The following is a 12870-nucleotide window of genomic DNA, read 5'->3' as shown; positions in this document are numbered from 1 at the left end:
AAACCACTGAGTTTGCTGGTATTTTACAGGATGAGACTGTTACTGTGCCTTGTAGAGTGAGGTCATTTATTAAGAATAGTGTAGTTAATGGTATGGGCTTTTTCATAACAATACCTGAATTTAAAGACTAGAAACCCAGGGAATTAAGTTTATGTAGTAGTTGTTCTCATTTCTTTAGAATTCACGGTCGAATGGTGTCTGAAATTGCCTGGTGTATTGCATATTTTGTGTGGTTTCCCACACAAATCATGGTGTTTAAAGAAAGTTGCACATCTACTTTTATTAACAGCTTTTAAAATCTCACAACCAAACTGTTTCTTAAATATATCTGCAAACAAATGTTTTCTTACAGCCAGCTGTTTTTATAAAGACAGGAAAAGCATGTTAGAGCAATATGGGTTTGTCTGGTTGTCTTTTTCTAATCCATGTTCTGGAGACCACAGTAGATGGTGAGCTCTTCAGCCCCAAGCACATCTTCAAACAAAGGCAAGTTCATGTCTTGCCAGGGGCTGCTGCTCCCCTCTTTCCCAGCTCCAGCCTTCTCTTTGTGTAGGCTTGCTTGTCTCTTTGTTTTTTTGGCTAGAATGGGCAAAGGAACCACAATCAATCTGGAAGATTTCCACTTCCTCGTACGTATCGGTGCATCTCTGTATGCCTTCAGAAGGAACTAAAAAGCGTTGCTGCCATGTTCTTCTTCTAATTCTTTACATTTTGGCCACCATGTCTGCTAAAGAATTACTTTCTGTGTGGACAAAACAGCACACGAAGTATGAAAATGCAGATGAATATAAAGTTGGAATTTTATATTGCATCTTCTCAGTATTGAACACTTCCTCTCTAGCGATTTCAGAGTCCCATTAAAGTTAATGAGAGTAGAGACCTCTGAGCATCTTGCAAGTTCAGGCCATTTCAGTGCACAACAGAAAGGAAATGCAAATATTAAAATACTCTGAGCACCCTCACCAGTGTTTTGTAGAGAACTCAATTTATCCTTGGATAAATCTATGTGTGCGCCATCCATGTCAGTTGGATTGATGGGTCTGTATCTGAAAAGTAGAAATCAGTCCTTGTGTAAGATTACATTTAGCAGTTTAACAAGGCATCAGCCATAATTTGCTCTGTATGGATCAATTAAAATTAATCTATGATTCTTATCTTCTGTATTTTTCAACACTACAAATACTCGTGTTAACACCAAAAGGTACGTTGTTGAAAACTCTGGTTTTAAAGAGCTCCTTACTGGGGTGTTTTCCCATATTTCTGTGATTATATTTTGACCAGACTGCAGTACTGTAGTCTTTTATTATGGAAAAAAAAAGTAAAAACCCCACCTGCATCCGTGGATAAAATGTATTAAAACCACTTTGTTGTCAAAAAAGCATGTTCATGTCTAAGTAAATTGAAAAGTATGCGTGTATTGTTAAAATATTTTTCATTCTCTGGTGTTTCTTAGTGATGTCTATTAATTATCCTGAAAACATCCCTATGGCTTATTATCTGTGCACAAAATGTTGTCTGCATCTGAACTGGAATGATTCTGAAGCCACACTTCATTCACTATAGGGAAAAAAAATGCATCTCAGAACTAGTATTAATACAGATGGAGATCTGCTGTGTTGTCTGTGAACAAAAAAGTCAGGTTTTGAGGAAATCTAACTTGGAAAATTACTTAAAAAAAAACACACAACCAAAGGATATGTTAAAATAACAGTACAGTGAGCATCTCAGTGCAACCTTAGTTGTAGCTTGAAATGAGTGTCAGTCTTACACCTCACTCAAAATATTACAAGATTAAATTAACATTTTATTGTTATTATTACTTTAAATATATTGATACCGGAAGCACTTTTAAACTTTGATACATGGTATTCATATATTATGTTTTAATTTGCATTATTCATTAGGAAAGCATATGGAATAATCAAAAGCTTTTCTTAAGGGTTTTGTTAGTGTTATCCCTATAAAACTTGTGGAAATCTTGCTTGATAAAAGAATCTTTGTGGTTTTGATTAAAACAAAAAGGTTTTGAGCGAGACATTTAAACTAATGAATCACAATCAGATATGTGGTCATTATTGGCTGATTATTACTCCATCTGCTCTGTGCTAACGTGAAAATCAATTACTGTGTCTCTTTCCCACTGACAGCGTATGTTGATCGGGCTGGCAAGGGATCTTCGAGGGATTGCCTTTGCACTAAACACAAAGACCAGCTACACCATGCTGTTTGACTGGATGTATCCTTATTACACTATGACAATACCAGCTCTGTGCACAGAGGGATACCAGGCCCCTTGCATTAGTTTAATAGTATGGCACAGTGGGGAAGAGGAAACAAAGCTAAATGAACTAATGTGTAATCAGCTAAAATTACAGCACAATGGCAACCATGCAGTTAACTGGGAAGGACCACAGAGAGGTCACTTTTTTGTTGTGTCACACTACTAATCTACAAAACATATCCAAGCGCTTTTTCTCCCTTCGTAAATCCCTGATGTTTTCATTAAAAAAAAAAAAGCTCTGTCTAACTCCAAACACAATGTACCAGCATTTGCTTTAACATCAAAAGTGCTTAAAAAAATACTACACAAGTGCTATCTGGGGAGATTCCTCTCTCCGGTATGAATCATGTCTTTAATTTAGTCAGTTACTTTCTATTTATGTCAACTCTATTAATACCACAACACCTGCAGTCTTCTTGATCCAGAAGAAAATGGACATGTGAAAACAAAATCAAAACCTTTAGTCTGTAGTTTTCTCCAATAAGGAATGATAATGGAATTCTTTAAATTTTTGCTTTAAATATTGTATATACATTTTTATGCCAACAAATACAATAATACTGATGGGAATTTCCTAATACTATAGAGAAATATATTTTGTATTTTTATAAATGCAGTAGCTGTAATTCTCTCTTCAGGCTCTAATTCTCTCTTTAGTAACAAACTGCTGAAGTACATAGTGAAGTAACTAGAAAATAACTCGCTTTATAATTTAGATCTCACAAAGCTATTGAAGGTAATTATGTATTTGTTTATTTTATGGACATAAAAAATGCCATTCAAGTACAATTGCATGCTTGACCTTGACTAGAAATCAAGCTTTTAAAACCATTTTTATTTGAAGTAAACAATGAAACCCTGCTGTTCACTAATAATCTTCCAGGTTAAGAAAAAGGAATGCATCAACATAGAAATGCAACTAGGAATTTAGCCTTTAAGGACTGAAAGGCTTATGCCAGCAGAGCCTGGTATGATCTGACAGACATCCTTGTGTGGTGGGGGTAGGATTCTGATGACCATTCAGATAAGCCCTGTTCAAGACCTTCGCAAGTCTGCACTGATTTTGTCTATGTGCAGATGCAGCTTGCAGAAAGTAAGTCTAAAACATAAAGGAGTGTAATCTTTATTTCTTTTAAAATCAGTGGAAAGCATCCCTAAATTCCAGGTTTTGAGGACTGGGTTAAAAAAAAGGAAAAGGAAAAAAAATTGAAACAAGCACAAACCCCCAACACTACTGAAGACAGACTATGAATTAACATCTCATTTTCTAGTGGGCACCATTGGGTACATTTAACTTCGTTAGTACTGTTTGTGCTTGTGTTACCCTAAAACTTAATCATGAACTCAGGAAGATGTGTAAAAGCAGAGCTGTGCTGCTTCCATTTCAGGTTCTTTCTACTTTGTTTCTGCTAGTGCAGCATGAGTATCATGCTCTGCTCCTGTGCAAATCTCCAGTTGTAGGAGGAGGGATAACAAGGCACTCACCTCCTCTCCATTTGAAAGGAATGGATTCATCCATGGAGGAGGGTTTTTTAATACAAGGCTATGTAATCCTCAGGACCCTTTCCTGATTTTTTAATTAATGAATTTATTCTTTCCAGTTTATGGATTAAGTTTATTTCAAATAAACAGCCTCCAACTTTTTATTTCATTATTCCATATGAATAATAAAACCAGATTGAAATGTAGCTTTATGTGGAATTCAAAGCTTTGGCCTTCTCAGCTTCTTTTCCCTTATGCAGGTTCAAAATCTTTTTTCTTCCTCACCTTTTGCTGTAAAAGATAAGTGCATGCTTCTGCTCAGTGGATTTCACCTCATTTGGCTGAGCCCAGCGTCATCCAGGTATTGATCCGAAGTATTACAGCAGAATAAGCTGCTATTATTGTGACTCTTATTTACTGTATATAAAGACAGAAAGGTAAATGGGAGCAGAAGAGAAGGTCAGATGCCAATTGTATCACATAAAGTTTAAATATCCTTTGATTAACATTTTTGTAGTTTCAAATACATCATCAGGAGATGGTTTTAATAGCAAAGAAGAGCTGTTTTTCAAACAGATTTTAGTCTGTTATGTTTGAAGCCCTAGTATTTCAGTATTGCAAATGGCAAATACAGAATATGAGGCAAAATAAATCTGATTTACTTCTATTTGTTCAATAAATAAACAATACAAAGAGGCAAGGGATAAAAGGCTAAGCTTTTAATATACCATAAGATGATGTTTATTCTGTGCTAAAGACTGAACAGAAATAGTCACTTGTAAATCATTGCTGGAAGAATGCATTGATAAACTTTTCAGCTGATTGCAGGAAATATTTTGGTCTAAGCCCTGTCCCTAACAAAACAAACAACACTCGGTGATCTCTCACCTGAGAGATTTTTTTTTTCCTCATGGTGCAATTTAGGATTAAAGTTTTGTCCAGTAGATGGCAAAAATGAGCAAAAATAATTTCTTTGAAGTCCTTTTGGTCCGGGGAGGGGGGAGAGGCACGGGGGATGCTGTTGGATCTTGTATTTTACCATTATGACTGGGTTATTAGGCTCATGGTTTAGAGGTGAATCGTCAGGTATGCTGAGGCTGCGCTAGATTGCCAAATAGGGCTGTTTTGTAGCAGGCTTGCTTATACTAATTGAGTTTCTCTAGCAAATCAGGCTCCTTGGAAAAAGGCCAAAGGCTTTTCATAATTGTATTGACAAGAAAATGAATATGATAAATGGTGTTCATTCAGCTGAGACAAGATTTATAGTTTTCCTCTGGCAAAGGATGAAGAGAAAATACTTATAATAATAGTAAAATTTGTTTTAAAGTTGTATTAGGTGATCTCTCAAAAGACTTCATTAGAATATTTCCAAATATTTTAAGCAGCTTCAGGTGTTAAGTATAGCATCTTCCCAAAGTAGCGGGTAATGAAAGATGAGGGAAGACATCACACAAACAAACAAACAAAACAAAACAAAACCTAAAACCCTGGATATGAAAGTCATTTATTCTTCCTGAAATATTGATATGTCAAGCTGTCAATGATGATTCCAGTACCACAGCTTTGGGAAGTTTATTTGCCTTTTGTATTCGTTACATGTGGTCTCTGCAATTTGTAGGTCAGTCCTGAACATGCAGGTGTGGCCTGAAAAAATCCTGTATAGCAATTTGAGTGGCATCAAAACCTGGTTTTGTTAATGGTGATGATTCTCCTTATGTATTTCATTCTGCTATTTACTGCAGGACTGCCTGGATGAGATGTTGAATATTTAATCTGTTTTCTTCCATACTAATATCAGACTGCAGTCTAAGGTCCGTGGTCTCACAGTCAGATACACCCATGGAGATTCAGTTGTGAGTTCAGGGTAATATCCACTTTTTTGTTGCTTTCATTTAGTGTTTCTTGCAGTTAGGTGGTAACCCATAGGCAGTTTTTCCTGTGTTCCTCCCAGTTGATTCTCAGTATTTAATGACTTCTGTTGTCTGTGAAAGGAAAAGGTTGCAATAAGAAAATGGGTTGCAAGAATTAAATTATTAGGCTGGCTCAGAGTTGCAGTCAGCTAGAAAGCATAAAACTATCTATGTGTGTAGAATCAGAGACACTAAAATTATGGAGAAGTGAGCTCTCATTGAGGTGTTTTACACCATTGAGGTGTTTTATCTAGTGGTCATTTAAAAGTTCCAGTTAACGTAGACATTTGGATATCTGATTGTGTGCTGCTTCAGACATGGATCACTACAACAAGCAAAACTCATTCCATCTAACTACTATTGTTACATGTTTATCCAAATTTATATCATATTTCTTAATGAAATAACAACCACATGCAGCACTGAGATGGCTTGTTCAAAATGAATCTATTTTTTAATAACTAACTTTTCAAGCTCTTAGTTTTGAGGATTCAGGATTAGGTACAAACTTGGAAGAGCCAAACAGAAAGTAGAGATTGAAGTTCCCCACTCACAAGAGGAGAACACATTTTCTTATGAAACCAATCTGTTTGTAATAGCAGTTATTGCCAGTTGCATTGATTCAAACCACAGTATCACTTTTTGCAGTTTGAATTTCTTTGAGCTCAAACTGACTGGTCAGGTTAAGTTCATGACTTAGCCAGATTCATGGAAGCTTGTGGTTAAAAACACTTAAAAGTAATACTCTGTTTAAAACCAACTTGTTCCACTTCATCGGATTTATAAAAGAAATAATAAATTGCTGAAGCCTTTCTGGTGACCCTAGCTTTTATAAAATTTGACTATAGTTTCCAGACTTTCCTTGTCAATGAATATGGACTCAATGCTTAAGTGTTTTAATTAGATAGCTAATCATACTGGATGTATTAGCAGCCTTTGCTGCTGCCGACTTACATTTCGGTTGGGGGGTTTAGCTGTGAAGTTACTCTATTCACCATGAAATGTGAAAAGATGTTGTTTTCTACCCCATGAAATTACACAAAGGGGCTTTTGCAGCATCACACCATGTCCCTTTTGTGTACATAGGGCTACTAGGAAGGCTAAGGAAGAGGCATGACCTAAGAAAAATCATTAACAGCATGTGTCAGTTCTGTATCTTCCGTGGTACCTGCTGCATCTTGAGAACATTTGACATCCTCTGTTGGGAGTGAGCTGGACTGGGAGTCCACTTCATAGGAAATGGAACTGGCAGTAGTGAATTTTTAAAGGTGTGAGGTGGCATGGATCATCTGTGCCCTTTGAGGATGTTTTAGGTAAGTGAGATTTGAATTGAAATCCCAGTTTATTACTGGATAACTCTCCATGGTATCTTTAGTCTGTTTGATTTAAAATGTAAAGAACCCCATAAAGGAGTGAGAAGCAAGGTCTGAAAGTGTATTTCACATGTCACCCTCTTCTGCTATATATAGTTTATGCCTGCAGTGCCTCAAGCAGCTGGCAGCAAAAATGCACAAGTCTTTAGATGTCTCAGACAGACAGCAGTAGCCAGAATGCCTCCCATCTGTCTGCACAGCCTGTCATTCATCAGCAGTGCTACAGCTGATGGCTTTAGCCTCCTCCAGAAGAGCTGTATTGAACTGAGACATGACTGTGTCTACATAGCCTAGAAGCATGTAAACCTTTATGTATTTCACAATTCCATGTTGAGTGCTTGGCCTGTATTCCACTTGGTAAGGTGTCTGAATGTGCAATAGCATTTTCCTAATAATAGTCACTGTTTCTGGTGTGGTTAAATAAAGCAGAATTATATGACATGAAACAGAGTTTAAAATAAAAAATAAGTTTATTATTAAAACAAAACCAAGCCACCACTGACTAGATCAGCTAGATCATGTTTTAGTAGCCAGTTGTAGAGTTAAAATTTCTTGATTCAGTATAAAAATAATTGTGTAATTCTTTGCCACTCAGGCTGCGCTACCTCATTTCCATTTTCCAGTCTGCATTCATAGCCAAATAAACTCTGTTTTTCAGCATGCTGGGAAAACTAGGGGTCAGTTTTGTATTAAATCATTGCATTAAATAATTTGATACGGTTGGTAACTGATAAGATATTGGTTTTAAGTTATGTTGCAGAGTCTACTAAATGTATTTGTTTCTGTATTGTGTTCTGTAAAGTCCTGATTTAAAAGAACAGATATCTCTTGGGTGCTAATGAGCAAACAGCTCTCCTGAAAGAAATCAAACTTTGCTGGTCTCCCCCACACAGTTTGGCTGGATTCTTTTCTTGAATGCTCTGAAAAGAGCTTCATATAATCAAATTGTTCCCAACCATTTATATAGCTAATTTATATGCGAGGTGTCACTGAAATTTGGCGGGGGGGGGGGGGTAATTAAATTGTCATTTGTGACTTATGCCATTCATTGAAAATCCGAACTCATTTTATATATGTACTTATAGGTTAGCATCACACTACAAACTGCCTTTCTTTTCCTTCATTACAGCTCTAGTATATTTACTGTTTTCCACTTAACCATTAACGCTTCCAAAGGATTTAGTCTTCTAAGCAAACACTTCCTTAAGTTTATAGGTGTTGGCCTTTGTGAGAATGAGCTGCCAGGCTCTGTATCTGACCCACCCATCTGGAGGTGTAGAACAGTTTTAGGCAAAGTTGTTTTGCAAGGTGTTATTTAATCAATATCCTCTTTAACTTGGTCTGGTGAAGATACCCCACATACATTTCTGTTCTGCAAAGAGCCATTGAGCTCTGGTACCGTGAGCCTGCGTGCACAACCCCCATCTTGAAGCTGATGGCAGAATTCATGCAAAACAGGTAAGAAGTATGTGAAAGTAAATGATGAGTACTGCAACAGTGTGCATTCTCTGCTCCATCTTTCTATGTTTTGCTTATCCTTTTGGTGTCTGACTTTAAGACTGCTACTTTTGTATTTGGAACAAAAATTCGCAGTAAGAACACAGCTTTCAGTGCCATCATATTGTTTTACTAGAATGGTAGATGTTACAAAATCAGCTGGTAAGGGTTAATTACAGGAATATATATGAGAGACTGCTGTGATTTTACATTCAATGTTAGTGGAAGAGTATGCTTTAACCAGGGATAAATACCGACTCTATAATTAAATATTGGAAAATTGTCTGCTGTCAAGATTTGCTGCAGGCTGAATTTTTGCCTGAAGCCAAGCAGCATACATATGTGACTGGAAAACCACAACTCCCTTCACAGTTTCTTCTGCAGCTTGTCTCTCTCAGCCAAAATGGGAAAAAGTGGCATTTAATACAGCAATATTTATAATCAACATACAGGTAGCTTCTCTCACAAGTTATACCACCTCTATGGGCTTCAGAATGATTCTGGGAGGTGGTTTCAATACTTGGCATTGCAATAGTTAGAATGAAATTTCTGGTTTACCACAACAGAACAACTTATTTTGGGAAATTATCATTACACTTGGAAAGATGTAGTGTGCTGCCCAAAGGAAGAAAAAGGATTTTTAAATGAAAAATTGATAGTTAAAGTCTCTGCGCTGGGTATCTTTGCAACCAAAGTAATGAGAGTTTTCAGCAGTGAAGTTTGTGTTCTCATTGTTTCTTATTTTGCCTTGCAAATCAAACTTACAGGGAAAAGAACGTGAAATACTTGAAATTTGAAAAAATATTCTGTTGAATCCAGTGGCAGGAAATTGGTGCCTTGAAGTTCAGAGCTGGCTCCCAGTCCGACAGCAGTGTGTGCGATGGGCACGTCATCCCTGAATGGCTACACAAGCCTTATGGCAGAATTCTCTGTTTCTTGTTTGTGTTGACTTGCTTGCTGTGACTCCCTCTTTGGTTTGCGTTGGCTAATTGTGTCTTTTATCCTGGTAGGAGCATAATAAATTGCTGGGAAAGTTTAACCTCTTTTTATTCACAATGCCATGTAGAAGCAGCGCACTCTGATAGTGCTGCAGCTGATTCCAAGGAGGAGATTGTTAAGGCATAAACACAGAACCCTAATAATGGTAAACAAACGCAAAAAGGAACTGGAACGATAAATCTTATGCAAAATACTGCTCTTCAAGCTACTTTCCATATTCATGTTATCCTTCTACTTATTGCTATTCAGAAAATCTGCCATGTTCCCTTTAGAAAACATCATCTGGGATAGTGTTTGTTCTTGTGTATTGCATTAGCTTTTACAGGTTAGAATGCATTATACAATATGCTTTGATATGGTTAAAATATGTTACAGAGTATCAGGTTGTGCATTATGCCACTCTGATACTGAGAGGATGTACTGGTTTGGGGGTTTTCACCTCTGCCAGCCATTGTGCAGATGGAATACAAGGATGTTTCATACAAAGTGTGTTTACAAACATCCAGATCTACTCCAGGGTTTGCAGCAAAGGACTTTGCAAATAGGCACTCTAACAGCAAAATACTGGACATACAGCGAATACAGATAAATACTGCTGTCTCTCTGAAAGGGGTGACCCAGGGGCTCCATGTTTGATCAGACATGGATGGGTAACAAATAGGGGTGAATACTGAGCCAGGGATGCTCTGGTTTGCATCGCTCAGTGATGATTCCTTCCTCTTTCAGCTCAAATAAATGCTAAGGGTAAGTTTTGCTCAAGTTAGAAGCTGAACACCTATATTTGAAGTTAACTTTTAGGCCTGGACTATGAGTTAGGCTTCTTTATCACAAAGAGAAACGGAAAGATACAACAGGGACTTTGGCAATGACTCTGCTGTATTTCCTGATAGGGAACAAAACAGTTCTTGTTGGCTTAAATAGTACCTGTATATCAGGGAAGACAACATGGTGTGATCTTCCTCAGGTCTGAATGTTCACAAAAACCATGTGTAACAATTTACACTTGGAGAACTGGTATGGGATTGCCATAGATTTTATGTAGCAGAATAATCAGTGTGGATTAGTCTATGTTTAAAAGCCGTACAGATGCAGAAGCCAGGTAAAAGCTACCCTGACTGCTTGGATTATGAATCCTAGTAGCATTTTTCTGGACTGTACATGGGTGCAAGATACTGATCAGTCTCTAAAAACTGTGGTGTCACCTTTTCTGTTTCAGATTGGTTTGTCTTTTGCCATGGGATTGTTTCATTGTAAATGTATGGCGAGTGCTTATCCTTGGCCTGAAAACCAGAATTACTTTATCAAATAATTGTACGTTGTAATCAGTGAATGTTTTTCTTTGTTTTAGGAATGAGCCCAGTGCAGTTTTCTGCTTCGATGACCATCTGAATATTTTTGCTGTTATTTTTTAGATCGCAACGTTTAAATTTTGATGTATCATCTCCAAATGGAATTCTTCTCTTCAGAGAAGCTAGTAAAATGATTTGTACCTATGGTAGGTATTCATTAACACTTCCTCTGCAGTGAAAGTCTTTGCCTGTTAATTCGTATTGCTGAGCACCAATGGATTTGTGGAATACGTAGCAGGGCTGTAATGTGCTGCAGCCAGTACCAGCCCTTGTGTGCAGAGCTGATGTGGCATGCCTTTGGGGTTTATTTGCCTTCATAGACCAGGGTTCATTCATGTAGCCTTGTATCACTTTTTAACTTGAATGTCAGTCTTCTGTCAACTGTAAATGTATTTCAGCAAAGATGCAAGTGGGGTGTTTGATCTAGGCTACAACTGAGGTGTGGGCTGGTTTTATGTGTTCAGATTATCTTCCAGCAGTTCCAGAACATTAATAGGACCATAACAGCTTTACCCTAGAGCACTGTTAAAGGTGTTTGTAGTAAGTTGCTCCATTTTACTGTTCCCACTCATGCATGCAACTTCAACAGGTCTTTGACACAAGCGGCTTATCTTACACTCCAGCTAACTTTGTTACTTACAATTTTGCTTTCTAAATATTTTGAAAACAACATTACCAAGTTTTTGAAGAGCAGCCTCATTTGTAGTCTGTGTAAACAGGAAGAGTCATAAATGTCCTATTTCTTGGAAAGAAAGAAAATTGGTGCATCAAATTTGCTTTCACTGCATTGAGGTTGCTTTTTGGGTGTGGAAACTGTGTGTTGCATTGTCTGCCTGTATAAAAAACTTCAAATGTAATTTTACATTGGATCTGTTGGGCATGGAAACAGTATATGCATACAGCATTTACTTACAACAGAAAAAGTCACACCCAGGTAACTCTGAGCCCTTGCAAAATCATTTTTCTGTTTCTTTTTCAAATCCACCACGTAGTAAGCCAGCACATTTTTTCAACTACGTTCTTAAGTAAAATTATTAAAATTATTAAGCAAAATGAAAAAAAAAGGGGGTTCCATGTATGAAATGAGGAAAGGTGAACCTTTAGATTTTAATATTCAATTTCTATTAGTCTTTCATACAATCACAGAATCACGGACTGGTTTGGATTGGAAGGGACCTTAATGCTTATCAAATTCTGCTCCCTCTGCCACAGGCAGGGACACCTTTCACTAGACCAGGTTGCTTAAAGCCCTCTCCAGGCTGGCCTTGAACTCAAAAAATATTACTGGGCATCCACTCCTCTCAGTTGTTGGCGTCAGGTTTCTAAACCCTGCTGAGTAAACCACACTATGTGGAATCAACCTGTTTCATTCCTTATTCATGCCTTAAAAAAACCCAACTTTGTGAGGAAACTTTTTGCTTTCAGTTGAAGCTTTTATGGTGTGTATGTGAAGTTCATCACATTCTCTGCATTCAAGTATTGGTAGCTCTTGCACATGAGACAAGATTTTCTGTCTCATGCTAGAATTTACTTATGCAACATAAAAGGAAATTTCAGAATGGTGCAGGTCTAAGATTTAAAACTAGGCAGTGGAACCACAGAGCTGTTGAAGCTTGTGTCCAAATACCTGCTGCCTCGTTGTTACCTTGTGTGAAAGATACTTAGCCATGTGTGGCATCTGTTTGGAGATGTGTGCCATGGAAAGAAGTGAAATGACCGTAGCAGCTTTCTGTCTTTTCTGGTTTTAATAACTCCTTTCCTGTGGGAGGGTGACATTTTAGTCAACACATGTTTAAGAGAAGAACTTTTCCTAATGTCCTCCGAAAGAAAAACCTAAGATCCCATATTGACTGGAAGTGGAGGAAGCTGTAGATGTGGGAGAAAGCCTCCACTCAGTACATGAATGCCTTTTCTTTTTTTTGCATTTTGCTTTTAAAACACATTCATATTATCAGTGTCTGAAAGGGTCCCATCAGGGA

General features: G+C 37.4%; 1 protein-coding gene across 3 annotated transcripts in view; it reads left to right on the top strand.

Moving 5' to 3' along the window:
* RANBP17 (RAN binding protein 17) overlaps positions 1–12870 on the top strand; it is a 152894-nt gene that overhangs the window by 101738 nt on the left and 38286 nt on the right. For all 3 annotated transcript variants that reach the window (XR_008972889.1, XM_057415157.1, XM_057415158.1), the window contains 3 exons: positions 2148–2236; positions 8397–8504; positions 10955–11037. Coding sequence is in view for 2 of the 3 variants with exons in the window: in XM_057415157.1 (XP_057271140.1) it covers positions 2148–2236; positions 8397–8504; positions 10955–11037 (280 nt within the window). In the remaining variant the exon portion in view is untranslated. The remainder of the gene's footprint in view (positions 1–2147; positions 2237–8396; positions 8505–10954; positions 11038–12870) is intronic.

The sequence above is a fragment of the Pezoporus wallicus genome, unplaced genomic scaffold, assembly GCF_028554395.1.
Source record: "Pezoporus wallicus isolate ANWC-B61680 ecotype Strahan unplaced genomic scaffold, APGP_CSIRO_Pwel_v1 contig_4161, whole genome shotgun sequence".
NCBI lineage: Eukaryota > Metazoa > Chordata > Aves > Psittaciformes > Psittacidae > Pezoporus > Pezoporus wallicus.
Note: the sequence above shows the minus strand (reverse complement) of the source record. Positions and strands in the feature narration are given on the sequence as shown.